This window comes from Alosa sapidissima, chromosome 5 (genome assembly GCF_018492685.1).
Source record: "Alosa sapidissima isolate fAloSap1 chromosome 5, fAloSap1.pri, whole genome shotgun sequence".
Classification (NCBI taxonomy): domain Eukaryota; kingdom Metazoa; phylum Chordata; class Actinopteri; order Clupeiformes; family Clupeidae; genus Alosa; species Alosa sapidissima.
Genome location: NC_055961.1, coordinates 23,392,980 through 23,419,045, shown reverse-complemented (window position 1 = coordinate 23,419,045; position 26,066 = coordinate 23,392,980). Strand labels below are relative to the sequence as shown.

General features: G+C 40.8%; 1 protein-coding gene across 2 annotated transcripts in view; it reads left to right on the top strand.

Moving 5' to 3' along the window:
* The window catches only part of nova1 (NOVA alternative splicing regulator 1), a 38,912-nt gene extending 13,567 nt beyond the window's left edge, over positions 1-25,345 (top strand). For both annotated transcript variants that reach the window (XM_042091468.1, XM_042091469.1), the window contains exons 3-4: positions 13,181-13,347; positions 15,351-25,345. In XM_042091468.1, the coding sequence (XP_041947402.1) occupies positions 13,181-13,347; positions 15,351-16,364 (1,181 nt within the window). In that variant the 3' untranslated portion in view covers positions 16,365-25,345. The remainder of the gene's footprint in view (positions 1-13,180; positions 13,348-15,350) is intronic.
* Positions 25,346-26,066: the final 721 nt, after the last annotated feature.

Here is a 26,066-nt window from a genome sequence, read left to right as displayed (position 1 = left end):
ACTAGGAGAGCTGAGAGCTTTTGCCCCCTAATACTAATAAGTCTTGCACTGAGGGATTTTTTTTTATCTTGTTCTTCCTTATTTAATGTTATGTTATATCAGTTGATGAGCTGTTCAGGAGCAGGACCGTATCTGTCTCTGATATGGCTGGGGTGTGAGCCGCTAGTGAGGAAAGATGAGAGGGTGTGCCATCTAACATTTATTTTACATTAATGATAATGCCTCATCATTAAGAGACTATCCTCCTTTTTTGAACAAATTGACCACTGGATGTGACCCAGGGCACATCTTCCTGCATCAGCTGTTAACCGGCATGGGGAGTTCACAGACAGGGTGAGCAGGTGCTTTTACAGGCCAGCCTTGACATTCCTTCTGAACTTTCTAGAGTGAGACTTGGTGTCCTTGAGCCTCCCCAAAAAACAACTCCAAAGAAAGTAGTGAACTGTTTCGTCCCTCTTGGCTGAAGGTGTCAGTCATTTGCTGAGACTGCAAATTGCCCAGGTGTCCACATCCTCCATTTGCTCTTGCCAAACGATCTAACCCCCCTGCATATGTCCTGTCCTCCCCTCTCCCATCCCAGCCCCGTCCCAATGCCTCTGCAGCCACCAAACGTATGGACCAGGAGAATGCCATTCAGCCATAGTGCCCTTGGGAACTCAGGGATTGGTTTTAGTCCACTCTTAAAAGCCAGTGTAGACCTAATACCTCATATCCAAAATATATATGTGAGATCTCTAAAAATGAATACTTACCTATGACTAAAGAGCCTCAAATAAGAGGAGTGATTTGTTTTTAACAACGCACATTTGTAATTTTAAATCCTTAAGAAAATAATTTCACTCAGGGGAGACATGTCTTTCCCTTCAATGCGCTGCTGTTGCTGCTGCTTGTGTTGTAGGTCATAGCTGCTGTTTGAGAGCTGCTAACAGACAGAGTACAGAGGAGAGGAAAATCCTGTGGGGACTCTCTCTCTCTCTCTCTTTCTCTCTCGCTCTCTTTCTCTCTCTCTCTCTGTTTGTGTGTGTGAGTGATGTTTTTAAAGAAGAGAACACCCTTGGGATTGTGTGTGTAAGTGAGTTCACGCCTGCGTTCTGGGGAGTGTTGGAGTCTTGTGTGTGTGTGTGTGTGTGTGTGTGTGTGTGTGTGTGTGTGTGTGTGGTGTGTGTGTGTGTGTGTGTGTGCACATGCGCGCATGTGAGATATGTCTGTGTGTGTGTAAGAGAGAATGTGTGTGTGTGTGTGAGAGAGAGAGAGAGTATGAAGTGCAGACTGTGAAGTGTTGAATAGCTCTGTCCTCATTCATGTGCGGCATTCATTGAAACACTCCTCTGATTTGCTCTTCTTAGGACACCTCAAGACCACCTGCTCCAAGCCCCCACCCCTCTCTTTCTTTCTCCCTCCCTCTCTCCTGTTCTCTCTCTCTCACAGGCACACTTAAATCGGCACATAATCATACTGTCTGCCCCTCTCTTTCTCTGTCTTTATCACTCTATCTACCTCCATCCAACTAAACTTTCTGCCCTGCTATCCTTTTGTCTATCCCGATTCCTATGTTGCCTATCCCCTTCTTTCTTCTCTGTTTTGTCTCTGTTTGCCTCTGTGCTGCAGTTATAAAAACCCATCCATATAGTCAATATATCTGATTTATAGCTGGGTGGCATAGACAGTGTGAATTTAATAGGTTTTATGATTTATAATGAGTCATAATCGCAATGCAGTCCTAAATGCTTGCGTGCCTAATTCAAATTTTACGCATAGTATTAATATCACTATTATTAGAATTCCTGCTTTCATCACTAACGTCAGTAAAACCTTTACTGTCATTCTTAATACTACTTGCACTGCCAGATTCAATACAACTATTAACACCACGGCCTGTCAAACTAAGACATTCCTCCTTAACACTGCCCTTACCACTGGTGTTAGTAATAGTGTTACTACTACAGGAAATACAGCACTGATTTGCAGCCAGTGACGGTTGCTGTTAGCCTATTGCAGCAGAAGGAATCAGTGCTGTCATCGCCAGCCCATCATTATCAGTATCACTGCAGTGTGCTGCATTCCCACTCTAGACTGCTATCAGTCATGAAACACAGCCTGTGGCAGCACACACAGACACACACACCAATGTTGCTTCAGGCTCTTAGTACGGCGATTGGTTGTGTGTAGTCTACCTAAACTACTGCTGCTACTTGTGCTAATGGGGAATACTATTAATAAGTACGGCTGTGAAAAAAGAGCCATCTCTCCATGATGTTGTTTGTCTTCCAAGGTGTTGAAAGTAAAGCTTTTGGAGCTGGCCAGGATCAGGAGAACACTATAAAAAGAATCCCCGTTCACACACACACACACACACACACACACACACACACATGCACACAGATGCACAGAGAGAATTACATTTCACACTCTATCTTGCCCTGTCTTGCCCCCACACTCCCACACACACACACACATGTACATTTTTGATGACACAGCTCAGATCCTGCAAGGGTTATGAAGCCTTCAGCAGTCATTCTAACATCATATTGTACACACACATGCACACACTGTAAACCATACTAAAGCAATGGACATTTAGAGCACTATTTGACCTAAAACAATACAGCCAGCGAGTCCTATTCCATTCCTTTCCATTGCCCTCCCCCCACATTTCATTATTTCACTACAGGGTTACACACACATGCACATAGTGGTGCATTGACTCCCCTCTGATGGACATAGCCTGAATGTCGACAGGTGCTTATAGGACAGATGTGTGACATCCAATCCTGTGAGAAAAGAAGATGATGACATCACAGTAAAGGAACACAAATGGCCGAGCCAGAGGCCTGTTGCTCAGAAACAAATGACACCACCTCTGCCAGCTGGCCTCTCTCTTATTCTCTTTCTCACACACACACACACACACACACACATTCTCTCTCTCTCTCTCTCTCTCTCTCTCTCTCTCTCTCTCTCTCTCTCTCTCTCTCTCTCTCTATATATATATATATATATATATATATATATATATATATAATATATTAGGGCTGTCAAAATAACTGATTAATTTCGATTAATTAATTTGAGAAAAAAATAACTGATTAAAAACATTAGTGCAGAATGGGGGATGTGATAGCTACCACTCACATTTGCTATATGTTGCCCAATTGAAAAACAGATTGTATTGATATATTTGTCAAGCTTAAACAAGTTTGTTGAATTCCCTCACCTCATCTAGTGAGTAAACTGTATTGTCAGGCTAGGATTAACCCCTATCCAGCTTACCACTAGGCAAAACCTTGTTTTGGTTGGACTAAGCCTATTCAGTGTAAAAAAAAAAAATGGGCATCTGAAAATAGTTTAGTTCAGAGTCCTGATGTCAAAAAAGTAATTTGGGCAATTTTTATCTGGGAGCTGGCTCCATAGTCAGAACCCATAACAACTAAATGCAGCGTTGCCTTGTTTAGTTCTGATAGTGGGTTTCAACAGGAACATTTCTCCTGTGATCAGTGAGGTTTAAGTGATGAGTATTGCTGGAACATGTCACACAGTCTCATTGAAGGGCAAATCTGGTGTAAACTGATTCAAAGCCTTGTTGTTCGAACTCACCAGGCACTGTCCAAAGGACAAAGAACAATAAAATGTGTCATAACCTAGACAAGTTATGGACAAGAAAGTAAAGCTGACTCAATATGGCAAAAAAGCCTTCAGTATCTTCTTTCCATTACAGGGTTTCCCCAGGTTTGACCACCCCAAATAAGACTTTTTTTAAGACCACTTACATGAAAATTAAGACCTACATCACACCCATTATGCGGTTGTAAAACACCAGATCAAATCCATAATGACAATTAAAACAACACTTCCCCATGATGTGATGTCCAGTCCTTTCGACTGATTATGTTGATTCATTGCTGCCGGTGCGAAAACCCAAAGTATTGTTTGCGCATATCCTAAGAAATTAGACTAGTGTAGTTGCCACGATACCAAAATTATTGTTTCGATATCGATACCACATCAAGAATTGCGATTTCGATACTTCTTCGATAATTCTTAAAAAATGTATTTGATTTGGGGGCCCAGACCACATTGACATCATCAGTAATATTGAATATAGTGTTATCATTCACACCAGTGGGCATCCTAGATTCTGCTTGACTCTTTCCACACACACGGAAAATTATGGCTTATTTCATATGTTTCCATTTCATATACCTTCGAATTCATATAAAGTGTACAGTTAATGTATAGTATTTTTTAATCTGCATAATTACTATTAATCTGCTTAATTGCTAAACATATTTAGTCATTTGAATACTTAATATTTATTTTTAAACTATTACACCTAGGCAAATTTTAATGTGGTGTGTAGGCCTAGGTGTAATTGAGTGTTTGTCACTCTAAGAAATACTTGAGTAATTACTGTAGCCTTCAGTCTCACGGTTTTAGGCTAGTGAATAATAGTTGCACATAATGCATAAGGATATGTGGATGCAATTCATTGTTGTCTGTCATTAGATAAAACAAATGACATACATGACCTGAGCTAGCAGAATTAGTTAGCAAGGAGCTCTCTCCAGATGTAAAAGTTTGCAAAGGTTGCGCTGCCTATTTCTAACTGACATTAAACCCAATAGTAGACCTACGTACATCTCATAGCCTAGGTAGGTTAGCAACACAAAGTTGAGAGGTGCAAGTGAGCAAATCAACTTGATATTAGCCTATTATTATGTGTTACCACAGAATCACTTAAGCTAAACTAGCAGCCATGTCTCGCCAGGCACGACAGCTGCGCATATGTGTGTGAGGAGAAAAGACGCACAGCCACAGGCTTGGGGAGGAGGCACTAGAAGCATGCCTTGTGCACACAAACAAGAACACGGTCATTCTTAAAAGTATTGATACTAATAAAATTAGGTATTGTGACAACTGCTAATAGCTATTGCGGCACTTTTGTAGTATCGTGCACCGTGCAGCACTAAATTAGACGATCTCTGACGTTAATCAACCCCCTGTTGAATTTTCACATTGTTGTTTTTTCCTAGCCAAGAAATCTAGCCGTGGACGTCATCCAATCACAGCGCTCTATTTTGTTAGAGAGTCTTAAGGCGGGCTTAACAGGATGGCGACAGTCCTGCGACAGTGAACAACAAGGAAGGTGGCTATGGCAAACGAAGAGCGGTTGTTTGAATCGGCGTTCGCGTCAACTTTGGAGGAGTTGGACTTGTGCTTTTCTTTGAAAGTTGAGCAACACAATGCACTTAAGTCATTCCTTTCGAAGAAGGATGTATTTGCCGTTTTGCCGACCAGATACGGATATGGTCGTAGCGCTGGCCTATTGCATGCCTAGGCCGTTTGAAAGACAATTCTCTGCCCGCCCCTTGGATTAAGCGAGGTGAATGGCTCGATTCCAGACTATACATTTCAATATAGGATGGCCCGCCAGGCTAGTTTTTTCCCCCATTTCACCTTGCTTGCAGGCTAGTATAATTAAAATTGAAGACCTTCGTTTAAAAAATTAACACTTTGGCAACGGAATTTAAGACTTTTTCAGACCTTAATTAAGGAACATGACATTTAAGACCGTTTAAAGACTTTTAAGACCCCGCGGCTACCCTGCATTATGTCAGGAATACCAAAAGTACTTCTATACGGCTCTGGGCTATACTTTCCTGTCCATAACTCAGAATTGGCTGTGCCACATTTTCTTTTTCCTATGAACAGCACACAGTGATTTCCAACAAGAGCTATGGATCAATTCATACCGGATTTGTCCTTTAAGTGATTTGTAAACAAGGAGTGCTTTAGGGTCAATCCGGTAAATCAAAGACAATGACTCAATATTACATCTAAATTAGCCCAAAACATTTAGCTCTGATCACTCAAGAGACACTGACAATTGTCAACAACAAAAACAAAATACAGAAAATACAGTATACACCAGGGGTATTCAATTAATCTTCAGCGAGGTCGTTGCGGAAAATTTCCTCAAGCAAAGGTCCGGAGCATCATAATGTTTAGGCTATGTATATGTATGTATGTATAATATATATACAGGGGCGGAGCCAGAGGGGTGGCTCCGGGTGGCACAGGCCACCCTTGAGATTCGATTGGCCACCCCAGGTGCCACCCCAAATCCTAGTCTACGATTGGCCATTAACATGGTGTAAGGCGGGACCTTTCTTGATGCACTTGCAGCAGTGTGAAGTGTCAGACGTCAGAAATGTAAGTGGCAAACACACTTGCCTTTATTGGCCTGCGGCACAATTGAACTGCGGAACGAAAGGTTTCCCTGATCAGGAAATACTCCTTAATACGCAACTTTGTGTAGGCTTAACAGAGGTAGCCTAAATATCGTGCCTATGACGATGACAGCTTTAAAAAAAAAAAACATTTATTTCACTTGTCTCGCTGGATTGAAGGCAGAATGTGGACAGAACTGTTGTGCAAAGAGATGAATGAGGGTCGGGAGATTCCGTTAACAAAAATGTTTTGCTAACATTTTCTCCATTATTATCGTAAAATATGTCTCCATGCAGGGCAGGGCTGGTTCTAACCTAGGCTAGGCTACTATATTTGGGTGGGCTGGTAGAAATTTTGGGTGGGCAACATAGCAAAGCTGTCAAATTGGATCAAAACTAACATAAACACAGAACTTTAAAGTTCTCAAGAAACTGATGATTAATCATCTAATCGGAAGATATGGAACCGGTTATGGTTGCCCTGCAACAAGTTACCCCACGTGAAAATTTAATTAATAATTTGCCCAGACTTGTTGTGATCATAATATTGAGATTCAGGAAGATGAAATTACATTATACAAATACAAAGACATTTTATGTGAGAGTAAGGTATTTGTGTTTTTTTGTCCTTCAATTTATGAGTATGGTGTTTGCATCTGGTTTCCCTAATGTATTTGTGCTAATTTCACATCTTGAGCCTGTTTCTGTTTATCTGGATGTTTTGCCTCATGCCACCCTTGAATCAGTGCCTCACTAGTGCCACCCTTGTTAAAAATGTCTAGAATCGCCACTGTGTATATATAATATTAGGATGGATGGATGGAGCCTAGTTGTAGATAGATAGATAGATAGATAGATAGATACTTTATTGATCCCCAAGGGGAAATTCAAAAAGATTGTAGGCCTAGGCCTAATGTTTAATGTGAAATAAAATAAGTAGCCTAAAAGGCAACATTCGAAATGAGGAGAAATAAGGCAAGATAAGAGTGATTGGGGAGAAAAACTGAGTAGCCTTGGCTATTTTAAAGATCTTAACGTGAACTTAAAATAAAATTTGAGCTGAGACAAGGCTGGTTCCTTGAACCCATTAATCAGCAAGTTTAATTTTTTTTTTTTTTTTTTTTTATGTTGATCCGAAATCCTGGAAACCCAGGAACATCACGTTTTTGGGCAGTGAATGCATGTCGGCTTAACTAGATTGTGGTGGATCAATCATATTGCCTTCTTAAATCGTAAAATATTCTGTGGTCTCAGTTCACTGTTGAATGGGCCTAGCCTACCCTATGCTTGCTCAATATGCTTTGTCTAGTAGAGGTGCTTCAAATTGGCGCTTTTAAAAATCGCCTGTCTCAGAATAGAAGAGGTCCAGGGCAATTCTGCGCAAAACTGTCACATCCATATTTAGCCTAGTTGGCGTTACGGACGTGACAGTTTTGCGTGGTATTGCCCCCGTATCGTTATATAAAGCTCTGTTCTCGCTGTCTAGCTTCCTCCTCTTTGAGCAATCGATGATTTGAAAATAACTTACTTATCGTTAACTTAGATATCCATCTGATTGTTTCTCGTACCGTCTCCTCTCCTCGCTCGTTTCAGGCTATCAGTCTCTTTCCCATAGTAGGCTACTTTACTCACTGACTCGACTTTATCAGAATTCACAGATTTTACTGGCTGAGTAGCAGCAAGCGAAATGATGGTTCCTGAAGCTCCTGAAGTAAATGCTGTTACCATAACCAACGACACATTTAGCGCAGCTTTGAAATCTTAAATTAGGCTATTATGGTCTGGGTCCGGATAGGATCACGTCACGGTCCGGACTCGGATCGCGGTCCGCCATTTGGTGATCCCTGGTATACACCATACAACAAATATTGTTGGTGAGTTAATCATTTTGGCCATGTCATTTTTTTTACTTTTGATGTATGTTCAGCCCATCTGTAAAATATCTTCATAAAACCTAGTGGAAATTTCGCCTCTATCATTTCTATGACAATGTGATTTTGTAGCTTTCGTAGCTACACAGTTTGATGTTAACTGTATAAAGGTTGAATAATTTTAGTGCAATAGAGGCCTACCCTTTATAAAAAGCCCACCAATAATGCTCACCACAATTGGAAATAATTTAAAATAAGAGAAAATTACCCCAGCTTCATGGATATTTTGGAACCTCCAGCCCTCGTAACAAAAGCCTTCTTGACCTTTGCGGATTCCACAGCTGTCCATCCGCAGAGCGTTCCACAGTGCATAACGTAGGCTGCAAATAAAAAGCCAAATCAATCTATCAGTGTGGTAATAATAGCTCTGAAACTGACAGTTCCAGTCATTGATTTTGATTAGCTGAAACGTGTTCCTTTCTGTTGTAATTCCCAAGTTACACAAAGTTACACAAGGTTACACATCCTTGTGTACACATCCCTACGCAAAGAATGGTAAAAAATGAAGTTGTTACAAGCTGTGGCCAATGTTCCACTTACCATTGTGTGACAGTCTACATCAGTGGTCTCCAACACGGTGCCCGCGGGCACCAGGTAGCCCGCGGGACGGCTATGAGGCGCCCCCAGCGCACTTTCTAAAAATAGCCAACAGGTCGCCTGCAGATCACGCTCTAAAAACACGCTCCATTGTGAAGTTTTCAATAGATATTTAAGTCTAGACCAGAACCATTTTAAGAATGTATGTAGCCATACATCTGTAACATTAAATTGATATTGGTGATACCTTACAAATTGTAGCTGCGTTAAATTTTAGCCGTTGGCTCCAAATCCGTTTCCCATTCAATCTTTAAGAAACAACGGAAGCGGAGCGCATACACGCTGCTCGCACGCATAGACAGTAAAGGGGGAAAAAACTTGCTTGTCTGGTGTAGCCAATGGAAGCATATCTTTTGCAAAAGTTCTGTGGCCATTCCATGTTCGTCAAATACGGTTCTTGCATGATTGTTCAAGGACTGAAAAACAATTGCTTTAGCTCACAGGCCTTTTCTCCTCTGTTGGCAACTGCCGTATAATAGCGCTGAAAATGTTATAGCATGCATGACTGAGCAGGACTGTGCATTACCCTTTTTTGTCAGATCATGGATCATTTCAGGTGTGCAATAACTTTAAAAGGAGTTTTCATATGTTAGGGTGGTGTGGGCGATTACTATTGAAATGTTAAAACCGAATTGTCCACTGAAATCAGAACTTAAACAAACCCTGAATTCATAATGGTGGGTGGGTATAAATTGGGTACAAATTGTAACCCAAATTATTAATTGCACAAAAAGATAGTTTTTGCAAACTTTGAAATGAACAAACTGAACAAAAATGTTGGTAGTGTTGCATAGGTTATTGATATTAAATTTGAAAATACAGTTGCTTAATATATAAAGACGTATAGGCCTGCACAATATTGATAATTTAAAAGTAAAAATCACATAGGCCTATTATTTAGGAGGACTACCCTCGCAAAAAAGGGGTGAGGGTATGTTTGTTTTAAATGAGTAGCCCTCAATATGATTTCGGGTCTTCAGGTAGCCCTCATTCCCAAAAAGGTTGGAGACCCCTGGTCTACATGAACTATTTTTTGGTGTATGGGTGTCTTTATAAAACCATCAACTGTGCATAAGTTAAGACAACCAGAGGAATACAATAAATCATCTGTTGGAAATTGATCTTAATGCCTCAATTAAAAAATGAGGAAAAAATCCAACCTTTAAACACACCAATATTCTTTGTGAATGAACCAAGGTATCATAAATTAATAAATGTTATTCCTTAAAATACAGGGGGCATAAGTAAGGAACCCCCTATGTTAAAATCCCATAGAGGCAGGCAGATTTTTATTTTTAAAGGCCAGTTATTGAATGGACTCAGGATACTATGCATCCTGATAAAGTTACCTTGGCCTTTGTAATTAAAAGATAGATAGATAGCCCATCACATACCCTTCACCATACCTAGATATATCATGGTTTTATTTCAGTTAGCTAATAGCTGGTTTGATTTGCATGCCACAGATTCTATTAATTGCAAAAGAAATGTTGATGGCAAGTTATTCATGACTGCAGATGCTGACTTGCCTATTTCTCGATCCCTCGACCGCAGCAACGCTACTTCCTAGTTTACCTGGGTTACAAGAATGCCCTTTCACTCCTGTTATAATATGCTGTCATTTATAGCAGGTTAAACAAAAGTGAGAACATATTGTGGGGCAAAATATACTTACCATTTTGGTACGCTGTTTGTTCAGCAATTTGATCGGATGGTCTAGCGTAGTCTTACAATTTTTTAAGAAGCTGCCGGCCTCTTTTCAGTGGAATTGAGCTGGAACCAGTTTAAACCAGTGGCAATAACGTTAGCTTCGTCATCTTGACTGACATCCCAAATACATTTTAAAATTCCGTGCATTTTGGCTACAGCATGGCTTAACACCATTCAAAACATACAGACTAAAGCTGTATAAGGCAAAGTAAGCTAGCACTAGCAACGTTAAATTGTCTAACGTTAGCTTTATATACAAGCGGCACAGCCAGTGATGTAACTTACAAGTAGCTAACATTAACTAGCTAGCTAACTTTATGTGCTGCTTCGTCAGGTTGTTCAATGATATATTGAGTCTAAAAATATGCAAGAACGTTAGCAAATTACCAAAATGTTAATGTACCTTCTCTGAGTTTCCGTGGTGGCAAGTTCTGCACAATCCTTCATACCCACACACCGTTTCACTTGGTTTCACTGGGCGCCAAATCTAGACTGCATTTTCTGGAGTCTTCCGCACGCGAGTTTATCTCGTCCGACCATCATAGATCTCTGGAGTCTAACTTGATTTCTCTAACTTGCTAACAAGTCGCAAGTTAGCTCTGGGGTAGCAAAAAGCAAATTGTGCCGCCTTCACGTACCATTGATTATAATATCTACTCGAAGGTTGAAGACAAAAGTGCGTTCAGGAAAATGTCTGCGTCTCCTTATATGGGCATAGATGGTAGCTTTTTTGTAGGCGAACTTCAGAGGTCTGTCAGAGCATCGTCATGTGTGGTGGTCACATCACATGGTTAGGCCTAACCTACTGTTTGCAAATGTGAACTTGAAAATATGTGCAATTAAAACAAATAAGCCAATGAAAATCATTTGAGAATTGTTGTACAACAGCTAGAGCTCTTACAGATCAGTCTAATTTATAAAACAAATAGGTCTGGATGAGCATTACATAGTTCACTTAGAGAGCTCTCTGATGGATAAGCCTGAGTAAAATATGAGATATATAAATTGAGCAAGTCTGAGTATTGTATAAGCCTTATACAAAATTTTTGTAAATCAAAAAAGGACTAAACTGAGATGACTAGAATGAGAACGGTTCAAGCTTGTGAAGAGATCTCTTTTACAGAACTGATGGAGCCTAATCTGAGATTTACCAAAAAGATCTGAAATGAGAATTGCATGAGTTTACAGAGAGAGCTCTCTGGTGGATCAGCCTGAGTAAAATATGAGATGTATAAATTAGACAACACTGAGCATTATTTAAAATATTGATGAGATCTCATTTTTATATTAAAGGGAGTCTACACTGAGATAACTATTTTGCTCCAGAGACAAACCTGAGAAGCGGGAGACAAAAGCAATAATCTCATTTTTATATCACTGTGATCTCATTATTGTCTAGGAGAAACAATTAAGAAAGAGAGGAGCTCTCATTTTAACATTTTCTTTCCTCTGGGTGTGTCCCCTAGGTTATATCTGTGGCCTGAAAGGCCTTGTATGTGAAAAAAAAACTTCTTCCCGAAGCACTTTTGAATTTATTTCCTTAGCATATTAGGTCATATCATAGATTATTATGGCAATTATTTGAACAGTGAAAATAATAATAAAAGAGTTTTTGAACTTTAATGTCACTAATGCTGATTATTCAATGATTCATTTGAATTTAAATATGTAAAATACTTTCACAGCAAAAAATATATATGCGATTAATTTAGATTAATTAATCACAGAGTATGTAATTAATTAGATTAATTACATCGATTGACAGCCCTAATATATATATATATATATATATATATATATATATATATATATATATATATATATATATATATATATATATATATATATTTCCCACTTTTGCTGCAACCCAGCCATGAGAGAAAGTCAGCCTTTTCCATATTAAATTATACTACTGGGCCATTGTGCTGCTGGTTCTTGATAATTTTATCCATTTGTGTCCATTGTTGTCCACCAAATGAGAATCCACCATTCAGATAATGTGGCTGCCAAACATAGTAACATAGTGTGTGTGTTTATGCGTGCGTGTGTGTGTGTGTGTACAATGAGAACTGTTAGAGTCTGTGTGTGTGTGTACAATGAGAACTGTGAGAGTCTGTTGGTGTGTGTGTGTGTGTGTGTGTGTGTGTGTAATGAGAACTGTGAGAGTCTGTTGGTGTGTGTGTGTGTGTGTTTTGTGTGTGTGTGTGTGTGTGAGTGTGTGTGTGTGTGTGTGTGTGTCCTGCCATTGTAAGATGGCTGAGATGATTTAGAAGGGGCCATTGTGCCCAAATATTATAATTACATGCTTTCATAACAGTGTCATACATAGCTAGTCATCTTGCTCTGCAACTGTGCTGTGAATCAAGTGTGGGCAAAGAAAGCCCTAAATCTCAAAGAACCTCTGAACAGTGATGACAGAAATAATTCTAATCATCCCCAACATATAACTGTGTGAATATTACTGATAGCTTTTGAAGTGACTCAATAAATTACTGTGTACTATGAAAACTGTGAGAGTCTGTTTGTGTGTGTGTGTGTGTGTGTGTGTGTGTGTGTGTGTGTGTGTGTGTGTGTGTGTGTGGTGCGTGTGTGCTCTTTTTCCCATTTAGTCATGCTGTGTGTTTACTGAACTGTTTAACATGATCCTGAAAATGAAATATTAAAATTGCCATATACCTGACGTTCATGTTCATTCTTGCTCATGCACACACACAGGCACAACAGAGCGCGTCTGTCTGATCCAGGGTACGGTCGAGGCCCTGAATGGAGTGCACAACTTCATCGCCGAGAAGGTGAGAGAGATGCCCCAGAATGCACAGAAGCCAGAGCCTGTCAGCATCCTGCAACCCCAGACCACCGTCAACCCAGACCGCGTCAAACAGGTAAGGCTCAAACCCAAAAGGACATCCCTACAATGACATTAACTGGTTAGCCATTGTTTAATACAAAGGGTACTATCCAGGTAGTCAGTGCAAGTTTGTTAATTGGTAGTAAAGCCCATTTAAACACACATACACACACACAAACATACATACATACACACACACACACACACACACACACACACACACACACACACACACACTAGTAAACAGTACAAAGAAACAAGAGAAAGTTTCATTGTCCAATGTCCCATTGGCTCAGAGTGATGTCAAGCTCTCAATATAATGGCTCCAGGCTTCCTAGCTACACAAGAGTACTTACAGTAATTTCCTGTGTATTAGCCACATTATGTATTTGCCACAGGACAGTGTTTTATGCAAATGAACACATGACACTGTCATGACACATGAACCCTAATCCTAACCCTAACTCTAACCCTAACCTTAACCCTAACCCTAAACCTAAACCTAACCTAACTTGTTATGTCAAAAACCGAATGTCACTTAATGACAGAAGCATTATGTCATAAACGTTTATGACTTGTTTATGACAAGTTCATGACAGTGTCATGTCACTCTTATGTCGATACTGTCAAGTAAAGTGTAACCAAATAAACAAAACCATATTAATACCATAGTAGCTGCCCCCGTGTATTAACCTCATAGCTGAAGAAATCATGTTTCTTGTTATGAATTATCTCAAATACAGTCTAAATATTATTGAAGTGTGGGGAGTGAAACAGTAGTCTACTTGAAGAAATGTAAATATCCGACATTAATTACTTAAATATCTGACATTAATTAATGTGACATTAAATGTGTATTTGTGTGTTTTGCCTGTAAATTAGTTTTATCTGCACTACTAGATACAACCTTACATTGTGATACCGTTACAATGATAATTTGAACATTATTGTGGATTACCTTAAGTGTTCTGACACTTTTATAGTTTCATTATTGATCATTTCTTTCCTCTAAAATATTAGTTCCACAAGAAAAGGTCTGTTGCTATGCAACAGGGTAACAGTATATTATTAGCACTGAAACAAATGCTGTTAGTATGCATGATAGGCTAACCTTGTTACAAACCTGTGCTGTTATGAGGTGTAAATGCACAGTTACAGCAACTTAAAGTAATCAGATTATATGATTGGAGCTGTCATAAAATACTATGTAATTGATTCTATAGGTTTTATTGGGTACGTAAGTGAAATGACTGGCTCGTCTGTTAATCTGTTCTCTACTTCTCTTTTGAGGTATTGCTGAGTAGAATGAATAAAACACTAACTAGACAATAAATGAACGAAAACCAGTGTTTGAATGAAAGAGCAAAGCACCTGTCAACTAAAAGTGAGCTCCTAGGAATTGATATAGTTGTCTCACTGCTATTCCTAAAAGGGAGATCGCTGTAGTGAAACCCTTTGAAATGCATAGTTAATGTGACTGGGCTCCCTAGTAGTAATAGTAGTAAAAGTGGTCAGACAATCACTAGACCATATTCAGCTTAGCAGACCTTCCTTCAGCACATCAGTCTATTAACAGGCCTTGGCCCTGGTGGTTCCCCGTGGACCAAAACCTTCTGTGGGGCAGGAAAATGTGAGGGCACGCAGTTATTTTTATCTTCCATGTCCCAGGCCGAGAGAGAGAGGCGAAAGAGAGAGAGAGAGGGAGAAAGAGAGAGAGGGAGAGAGCGAGAGAGAGAACTAAAGGGAGAACTGAAGGCAGCTGCTGCATAAGCCTAGGGATCAACAAATGGCTGAGTTAAGCACGAGCTGTGGAGTGAGGCTAAAGTCAGAGAGATACTCTGACTCTGGGAGATACTATACTGAACAGTGTCTCCATTCCAACCTCAGTGCATCAGCATTTCTGTCATTGCTGTGTTCTAATCTCCCACTGTCCCTGCCCTCTGTTTTTCACCTCTGCTCCTTTTTTTCCAACCTTCTCCCTAAACTCCAATGAGTGTTTATCCCTGTCTGTTGTTCTTTTTTCTTTTTTTTGTGCAGGCCAAACTGATTGTGCCTAACAGCACCGCGGGGCTGATCATTGGTAAGGGTGGCGCCACAGTGAAGGCTGTGATGGAGCAGTCCGGCGCCTGGGTGCAGCTCTCCCAGAAGCCCGAGGGCATCAACCTGCAGGAGCGCGTGGTGACGGTCAGCGGCGAGCCGGAGCAGAACCGCAAGGCGGTGGAGATCATCGTGCAGAAGATCCAGGAGGACCCACAGAGCAGCAGCTGCCTCAACATCAGCTACTCCAACGTGACGGGCCCCGTGGCCAACTCCAACCCCACCGGCTCCCCGTACGCCAACACGGCCGACGTGTTGCCCAACGCGGCGGCTGCCGCCACTGCCTCCACGCTCCTGGGCCAGGCCAGCCTCGCCAGCATGGGCGGCTTCCCCACGGCCATGTCCAGCTTCTCCGGCAACGACCTGCTGGCCATCACCTCGGCCCTGAATACTCTGGCCAGCTACGGCTACAACACCAACACCCTGGGCCTCGGCCTCAACCCCGCCGCTGCGTCCGGCGTCCTGGCGGCAGTGGCTGCCAGCGCCAACCCCGCCGCCGCGGCCGCAGCTAACCTGCTAGCCTCCTACGCTAGCGAGGCCTCAGGCGGCGGCCATCCTGCACCCACCCTGGGGGGCTTCTCCCTGGGCTCTCTGGCCGCCGCTACTGGGGCGTCCAACGGCTACCTGAATCCATCCTCCCCCCTGGTTGCATCGTCCCTGCTGGGCACCGAGAAGCTAACGGAGGGCGGCAAGGAAGTGGTGGAGATCGCCGTGCCGGAGAACCTAGTTGGCGCCATCCTGGGTAAGGGCGGCAAAACACTGGTGGAGTATCAGGAGCTGACGGGAGCGCGGATCCAGATCTCCAAAAAGGGGGAGTTCATCCCCGGCACCCGCAACCGGAAAGTAACCATCACGGGATCGCCCGCGGCAACACAGGCAGCCCAGTATCTCATCAGCCAGCGAATCACGTACGAGCAAGGCGTCCGCGCCACCAACCCACAGAAGGTGGGCTAAAGCGAGACATGAGGAGGGGAAGGAGGACAACCTGAGGGACACAGAGAGGATCCAGAGTGAGACAAGTCATTTGATATTAGTTCAGTGGACAGGTATTTAAATATGGGGCAATTGCAATGGGTAAGCTTCTCACTTTAGTAAACAAAAAAGGACTCATGAAGTATAGTGAGTGAAGCAACTATGAGTAAAGGTGGGGTGGGGTGGGGGGGTTGAATGTTTGATATGTGAATATGCTTTTCTGACTGAAAGCGACCTTTTGTTTCATTTTTAAAGTGGCGTTGAGTCCTCTGAGTTGTGTTAGTTTAAACATTTGGTCCCCTGTCACATTGCAGGACCGAGGCGCAAGACCACCAGATTTTATCCTCCAATATACACACCACCAAACGGGAAAAATATTTTTTTCTGTTTCAGTCTTTCTGCTACTTTTTGACAGTTACCATTATGTTTCAGGTACTTAGCTCCTCTCTCTGTCTTGGGGCAAACATAGGCCACAGTCTTCAGCTGGTCACAGGTTCTGCTTTCAGCCTTGTTGATATATTATTACCTTCAGCATCTTCGGTGCATTCAACCGTATATGGCGCAGTTTGTGTTGTTTACAAGGTTGAGGGATGGCGTGGAAATGAAGCGTTCAAAGTGACTCTGATTGCTTCGCTAATATCAGAATGTCCCCCTCGTGTACACAGACACTACTCGTTTCAAGTTAACGTAATTAAGTGATTTTTATTGGGTCATTGAGAAAACATACGCTATCATTTGCTTGACGGTATGGTCTTACAGCATATGCTTTTTAGATTTACTTAAAATAACCTGTGTTGTCAGGTTGACATGAATGTAAAGACTTACTGTTATTTTTTTTTCTATGTAAGAGGATCAAATGTTGTGTTGGTGTGTAACATAGAGGTTAAATGTAAACTCAGACACTACTGGTCAGAGACTGTGTATGAGGTCACGGGTCCGATGTTCAATGGCAAGGACAGGAATGTAATCACACACACAGACACACACAGGACACACAGACACACACAGACACATACACACACACACACACACACACACACACACACACACACACACACACACATATGCTCAAAAGCATACTCAAAAACAAAAGTAAAGACAGTATACTCAGAAAACAAAACACATAGCTTAGTTGCTGGATCCAAATTTTGGTGCTACTTACCCATATTGACTCATAGATAGAAGTAGGGACTACACTGACACACATGTTTTCGGTGAATGTGATCACCCGTTCCAAGATTTTCAGTGAAATGGAGGGGAAAAAATCGTCAACATCTGTTGTGACTTTGAGGACACCAGCGAGATGAACCTTCACACTTTAATCTTCAGCAATTTAACCTAGGCCTACTAACAATTTAATCTGCTGTGCTCCTGTGTGTCGCTGCAAACGCACTCATATGACTCAAACCCGACATGTCCAGACCGTCTCTGAAAACAAAACTTGCTCTCCAATGGTAGTGAAAGTTTTTCTTTGTGTGTGTCGATTTAGCGCTACCGCCTGTGATTGCAGCTCAGGTTGTTGTACCTCACATCTGCATTGACGAAGGGGTGGGAAGTGGGGTAATCAAAACTGAAGGGAACTTCCAATGTGAATGTAGCACTACACAAAAAGTTCAGTGCTGAAAAGCAGGTGGAACTCTTATTTAGATTTAAGAAAAAAATATGCACTGTAAGGCGACCAAGGGGACATTAATGCCCTTTGAATGACCTTCTCTATTCAACAGAGTGAAAGGTCAGGGCACTTAGCTGACCGTTGTGCACAACGTGTGGTATGTACACCCAGTAGACATACCCAGATAAAAAAAAAAACATTCAGTTTGTGAGGGCATGTTTTGATGTTGTTGCTGTTGCTGTGGCTAACATTTTAACATATGGCGCATACTTATCAAAGGCTCAAACATATTTGGTGACAAGCTGAACGATAACATCAATTTTCTTGCTGCTACCCATAAGTTCATTCACAAATATCCTCTTAAATTTAATTTACTGTTTTTTTTTTTTTTTTTCTCACACGATCACCTAGGGAATATGGGATCTTATAACTACGTATGTAAAAAAAATACAAAAACAAACAAAAAACAATACAGAACATGGGTTCCCCCCTCTGACCACACTGTGAATCGGGTGTCCATGCTGTTTAAGCATGCAGGGTTTGACCCCATTATGGAATGTACTTTACATACACACACACACCAACACTCACAACATGACGTTAGTGTGTGCATGTTCTTGAGCAAACCCCCAAACAAAGCAATGAGTCAAAAGGACAGCACAATGACGTCGACCCTTGGAGCACCTGCTCGTCTCCTGAAAACGATGTTGCACAGCGAGGGGCTGCTAATGTCATCCACCGTCGTTCTACGACAGTCTCGCGTCTCCAGTCGTTAGTTAGCAGCTCTCCATTCGAACACCCTTTCTATTTATAGTGGCATAGCAGTGTCCAGGCTCATCCCAATCCTGTGTTGTTGTTTTTTTTAAATTTCTCCCCTCCCTTCCTCATTCCTCCCAAGTCTTGAAGACATTTATCAACAGCCTTGGTGGCAGGCTGTATAATCAGCTTTGCGAAGGAAAAGGAGAGAGGCATTCTCTCAAAACAAATATGAGAGTGAAAGGCAGAGGGAGAGAGACAGAGGGAGAGATCCTAGCTAGTTTTAACAGCCTGATCGTGATGAAAAAGTGATGTTAATAAGAGGTTAGGTTACATGGGAAACTGTCCGTGTGTCTTTCCTCATATATACTTGCTATGATGGCAAAATACCCTCCATTATATCAGACCTCAGTGATCAGAACCTCGCACTGGATCAACATTAAAGATGCATGGTTCAATGGTAGTTTCTGGTTTGGGTGCAAACTTGAAGTTTTCCACCATAAAGACTCAAGCACAACCATATTCGAGGGGGTGTGTGTCTTCTCCAGTTGGTGTTAAGCGCCACCTCTCTCCATCCCAAACTCTTCCAGAGCAGTCTAGTTTCCAGACCCAGCATGTCGTGAAAAAAAGGGGTAACGTCAAATGTCCGTTTTTCCCCTTTAGCTACCTCTACTACACATCTACCGCCCACATATACTTCCTCTATATCTCGTTCTCTTCCTCCACCCCTCCCCTCAAAAGACTATTTTGTTGGCATTTCTGCCCTTTCTTACCCGTACCTTCTCCCTCCTTACTCTAAATTTTTTAGTCTCTCTCACTCGTCTTTCTATTTCTCTCTCTCTCTCTGTCTCTCCTGTCTTCTTGATGTTCCAGAGAGTAAATAATGACGGCTGATACATGGGCTTCAGGGGGCAGAGGTCATTGGGTCATAACCCCTTGGCAACAGCTCTCAGACTGAGGCATCAGCCAGATTATCACCACTGACACTGCAGTGATTTACAGTCCTGGTTCCCAGGAAGGGGTGCAGTCCTGGACAACAAGACATTTGGACATTTCGAGAATTCACTTTGGTTCGTGTTAATTCCTGTCGAACGGCTGAATTTACAACCCAGTCCAGGACGCACATTGATCCTTTCCCAGGGTGTGAGCTGATAGGCTTGTCAGAAACCGTCTTTCAACTTGTCTTAAGCCTGAAATCGACACAGTAGTTCTACCTAAAAAAATTGTAAAGACAGGGACTTTTTGTAACAGAGAATAGGCTACTCGAAGTCAGGGTGAGAGTTGACAAGAAGAGTGTTGTATAGGCAAGGAAGAGTTCCACGTGTGAGACAGACTTGATCGTGACCTCAAGCTCAAACAACTGTCACTGTTGTTGTTTATACAGAATATATCCTATCTCTCGCTCTCTCTCTCTCTCTGAGAACCGTCTGAATTAATTTTTTCTACTGTGGAAACCGTCCTGTCACATGGTCTATGTGTACTTTTAGTGTAGTTAAACAATAGTTTGTAGTCCAAAAATACAGTCTTGAGCTGTGGATTTCAGTGTGTGAACTATGTTATATTTGTGTGGATGAGGAAAGTGCCAACAAGAGCCTGATTAAGATTAGCTTTTGCAAAATCGTTTTTGTGCATTTAGACTTGCTCATTCTGGAGTGCTGGTGTCCATATCTACGTCATTTTGATGATTTTAGGTCAAACATAAAGAAAATGTAAAGAAATATTGGAAGCAATATTGTAGCATGTTGTCCAGTTTTGTGTTTTTGTTATGTCTGTTGTATGAACCTTTGAATTTACAAACAAATTTTGAATGAATAGGTTTACATGTACTTTTTTGTAAAACTGTAAGTTAAAAATAATAAAAATGCTGCTATTTGATAAGTGAAATATACAAAATATTTTAGTTTAAAAAAATGTCTGGTCTGTTGATTAGAAAAGTGCTCTTGGTGACAGAAGAGCATGAAACGAGGTGTAACTCTAAGTAACCTAGACGCAGTAATAAAAGTCAACCTGTGCCAAAATAGTACATGCGCAGCTTCTCAAAACAGTAGATGTGTGATCAAACATTAGATACCAGATATGTCCTGTAGATGCATTGATCAAGTGCCAATCAGTCTATATCTTTTAGTTTAAGAGAAAAGATAATCAAACGCATAACGTAAAAAAAAAACAAAGGCAGACACAGAGCAATGTTAGTGTTGTTTTACCCCATATTTACATAGAGTAAGAAAATAATGATTGTTTTTTTAATGCATCCATATGGGTTTTTTACACGTGTTGTCCATGCATCCTGTGCATTAGTTTGAATTGTGGCTTTGGCATTCAGAACTGCATTCTTCCTTCATAATGTCTCTATAGGTTGGCATGGAGTAGGCATTAACATACTATAAGTATTCATATTAACCACCATTTATGATCAAGAAAGTGTGTTTTGTGGAGTTAGGTGTTATCTTTTTGCACGTCTCTATTGCATGATATCAAAGTGAACTACAGGGTGGGGAAGGGAATCAAAACAAACACAAAAAAAAGAAAAAAAATTCTGAAAAAAGAAATCTTTTTGAGACGTGTCTGCATGCGTCAATTACAGAGCACTGTTTCATTTTTCCTCCATTTATACACTTTCTTAAGTTCTTTATATTTTTTTCATATCTTTTTCCCCCACGCGGCTAGGTGGGAGGGCGCCCATCATGGGTCTATGTGCATGGATCTAAACGTGTAACCATGGCAACCTGGGTCAGAAAATCCTGAAAACTGGCAGATAGTGTTGTGTTGTTTCGACAGGGTAAAATGCAGCGGAGAAATGTAGAATGTATGTGTGTATATGTCGTTCTTTATTTGTCTGCTAATCTTTTTGTCGTTGTTGTAATCAGTATATGCATATAAATGTATTTTAATCAAAATGAAGGTTACACTATGCCTCACAGAGCTCATTGTAAAAACATTCTTGTCAACTCTTGAGCAATTCTGTAAAATAGCGGATGCAATTTGAATGAACGCCCTGGCACTAATAACCAGTCTGTTGTTAAATGAGATCAGAATAGGACTACAGTTTCACACTACTATTAAGTGCATTCATCCTGAAAGTCAGTAACAGCCCATGCACAATTTCAGCATGTATTTGTTTGGAGTCTGGAGACTTACATTGGTGTGGCATTCAGTATATGATCTTTACTGCCTACTTTCCATTTTGAATTGCAATACCTACCACTCCATGTAAGACAGAGCCCATTGGCCATGTCTCTGTCTTCTTATTTCAATTATTACTATTTAATTGAACTGTTTGTCTATGAGTATTATTTCAGTGTGTGTGTGTGTGTGTGTCTGTATGAGCGTTTGTTCATGTATGTCCACTGTGTGGAAGGTCAAAAAGAGCTGAGTGAGATATCTTTTCTCCATGTTCTCTTCTTACATTCCGTGGAATAGTAGGCCTACGACTTTATGTTAGTCTGTCTGTGTGTTCCTTCCCCACACACTTCATGTGCTCAGTTAACACATCCTTGTGAACGTCACAACTTTCAAAACCATTTGATTGATTAAACTTTGACTGTTAGGGGATAGTTACGCTTTTGTGGTTGAATTGTGATATTTAAGTATTGTGAACCCGAAAGGAAAACGTTTTGCTCTTTAAAATGTTGCAGTCATTATAATGTGGCACTTGAATGCAACTATTACTCTATGGCCATTTGTAGTGCTCTGATTGACTCTCGCGTCAGGTAACATAACACTTGCTTCCCCCGGGGAAACAGCCCTAAATGTGCAATGGCAAACAGTTAGCTCCCTGGCAACTGTAGAGGAAGCTGTCCCTATTTGAACCACAAATATCAGCATTGTGCACAATTAAATCAAACAATTGGACTCCAGGTTCCATTACAATTCCATGGCAACTAATTTACTTCTGGCTTTACGTACTGCGATTAATAACATTATAATCTTTTTTGTGGTCAGCTCCATTCATGGCTAGACTTCCAATATTGCCACAGGAGTTTGCCAGATTTCACCTAGTCACCGCATGCACCTGTGTCAGCATGACATTAATGTCTGTCAAGATGTAACTGCACCCTAGCAGACTTTTGACTGCAGCACATAGATGAGCAGTGCAAATTAGTGTTAATTGACATCAACAGGTGTTGCAGGTTTCTTGATATAGACTGGAGCTACTGCCTTGCTCTCTTTTCAGAGGGCCACACAGGCTGGGAGCGACACCGTCCTGCAAACTCATGTTTGCTTTAGTGTTGGGCTCACTGTCATGCTTTAGTTTTGTGCCCAAATATCTGGTGTCGCTTCAGTGTCTTGCATGTAGCTGAAAACCTGAGCATCACCTTGTGTACGCACTGGCAGGGTTGTTTTCATCCACAACAGAAGGGGTCAAGTTTAGCGTTAACCTATATGTCGATCTGAAAATTGCACTTTGTATCTGTCATGTTGTGTGAGCAGGACTAGTGAATTTATGCTATTGTAATGAGTTTATTTGAACAGTCTGTCTGTATGTGTGTGTTTCAATGTGTGTAGCGCTGTCTGACATTATCAGAATGACCCATATGGTTGTCGTGGTTACCTTCCTCCCTTATCTTTCCCCTTACATATCTACTGAGTGCCAAACAGAGGCAGGAGCATTCCAGGGTTGTCCATGTCTTTCTTTCTACCCATTTTTATCCTCAAATGGAATATGTTTGTTCCTTTCCATAACAAAAAGATACACATCAACCAGTTCATACAAAATGAGTGGACGTAGATGGCTTGGTCAGGACCGGATAAAGGACAGGCTCATTAACACCAGCTAACAATCGCTAATTTTATCTAAAAACTAGAAGAGCAGAACACTCTGAGAGTGTAGACCTCCGCCAAGGCCAGTATGCCTCATCTTGTTAAAGAAAGAGAAACAAATTCCAGGATCTGGCTCTTGATCAAGATCTGCTCCAAAATGTTATTTGTTCTTCTTTGGCCCATGCTCCATTTGTCCACCAGGTTTCATGTAAACCAGCCTTTTTTTATTATTTATTTTTTTATAATAATCCTTCTGACAGATAAACAAACAGACTGAGCCAAAAAAACATAACTTCCTTGGCGGATGTAACGAGAATATACTATGCTGATAGAGCATTGGTTTTTGTAGGCTAAAGTATACCATGACAAGACAAAACAACACTACCCTATAAGGCTGGATAAGGTATAACAAACAGTTGTGGCTAATGTTCATTTAAGTGCACTGTTTGCATGTGCAAGCTAATACTTACCATGAGTGAGCTTTTAGCCACATGGTGCTTGTTAAGGTTGCTATAACTGGCTAAAGCTACATTTATCTCTCTGTTCTTCCATGTCTATTGTAAGATTGTTCCCCACAATTTCCCTCAATCAGGTATCTTGGTCATATTTTTAACACCCTCATAGGGATGAAAAATGTGCTCCTCTGCTAGAGATGGGCATGTACGATGTGTCAACGCCTGTCATAGAGTTTCCCTTTGGTCCATGACTTTTGAACTTTAACTCCAGTGACCTTCTTTTGACCTTCTGTCATTCATTCAACCTATTTGGAGTACTCACACTGACTCCATTGCCAAACTCTGGAAACAAATTTGTGCATTATTCATTTTCAGTCATTTTTTTGTCATGAGACAATTACAGGACTTAAATGCTGACAAAAACGTTGAATGAAAAGATAAGGAAAGACTTTTTTCAATGGCAAACTTATTGATTGTTTTTTTTATTATATTATTATTATCATTAATGTTGAGAATGGAGTCCATTAAAATATTATGAAAATATGACGTGACTGGCAGCATGAATTGAAATTGTGGTTCACAGGTGAAAGTTTAACATGAATTGGTGATTGGTAGCCTTACACTGTGGTTGATTACATTTTCCTATACATCAGTGTTTAGGGCAGTGTTCTTTCAGTATGTATGAAAGGGCTTTCTTTTCCCACATTTCATATGTCTCAAATGATGACAGCCTCTGGAAACATCTAAACAAGCCACCTCACAAAGACTCAGAGTTAATGTAACCATTTATGTGTGTACTGTTCACTAACACACAAATGCCAAAACTCGACATGCCTAATGTATATATAAATAAATATATATATATATATAAAATCTGTTATAGATACTGCCAAAAGGCAGGAAGTCCATAGAATGGAACAATCGGGTAGAGGGAAGAACAAAGTCTGTACTCTATGTTGCATTGAATGTATAAGTGACAGGCCACAGATGCTTTTCGCTGCCAGTCATGGTCCTTCCACTGGGATATACCATACAGTAAGTTGTTTATTTTTAACATGTTACATACTGTCAATAAATGAGAGCAGCAGAAATGAATGGGGGATGACTGGAGAGTTTAATATTTGTCTTTTTTTTAAATTATATGATTATTATTACTATTGATTTGTTTTAACATCATTGATTATGAGAATCAAAGGGTCGTAAATATTTAATGTGACTGTGGTATTGTGTTTGTAAACAAAAACTATCAGTGAGTTGTGTTTCTTGACCTGTGGATTACCAGTGAAGTCAGCATCTCAGTGTTAATATATTGATTTTTTTAAAGATTATTTTCTGACGGCAACAACGAAGAGTCATTATAAATGTTCATTTTAGCACCACCTGTCTTCTGTTGTCTTATTCCCCTCCTTCATGTGTAGCTCTCTCACTCCCTTTCCCCTATCTCTCCCCCCCCCCTCTCTCTCTCTCTCTGTCTTATGCTTTTTTTTGTTCAGTTTGCCACCCTTGTACACCATTATCCAAGTCCAGTTGGATGAAATAAGAAAAAAAGTAAGCAAGTTACACCAACATAAAGGTACATTTGATAGAAATCCAACACAGTGTGTTTTCCAAATCTGCAATGTGATTCTCATATCGCCATTATTTAGTTATCCAGCTGCAGGGAGTGTGTGACACTGCAATGACACAAACTTTATTTCACTCAGCCTCTGATCATGCTGTCCAAGCTCCAAGTACTCAACACAGTTAGCTAGCTGCCTCAGCAATCTTGTTTCGTGAGAAGTGGCATTTCACAATTCAATCAATTCCTTAATGAGAGATAAGCAAAATGCCCTCTGTCTCCATTGTCTCCATTAGAGAGAGGCCTGGCGGCATCCTAACTGGAAAATAAAGCAACTTTGACAGTCAGTCCTCCTCAAACTTAAGTGGCCATTTAGTGTTGGTGGTCAACATCTCTACATGTAAAAATAGTGTACTACGTATGGAACAATTGGACAGACATTGACCCGTATCTCTGCGTAATTATATATCTCAATCCTATTTATTTTAAGGCCTACGTTTAGCATACAATGCCTGAACATCTGCCAATGTGTTTTTTTAAGA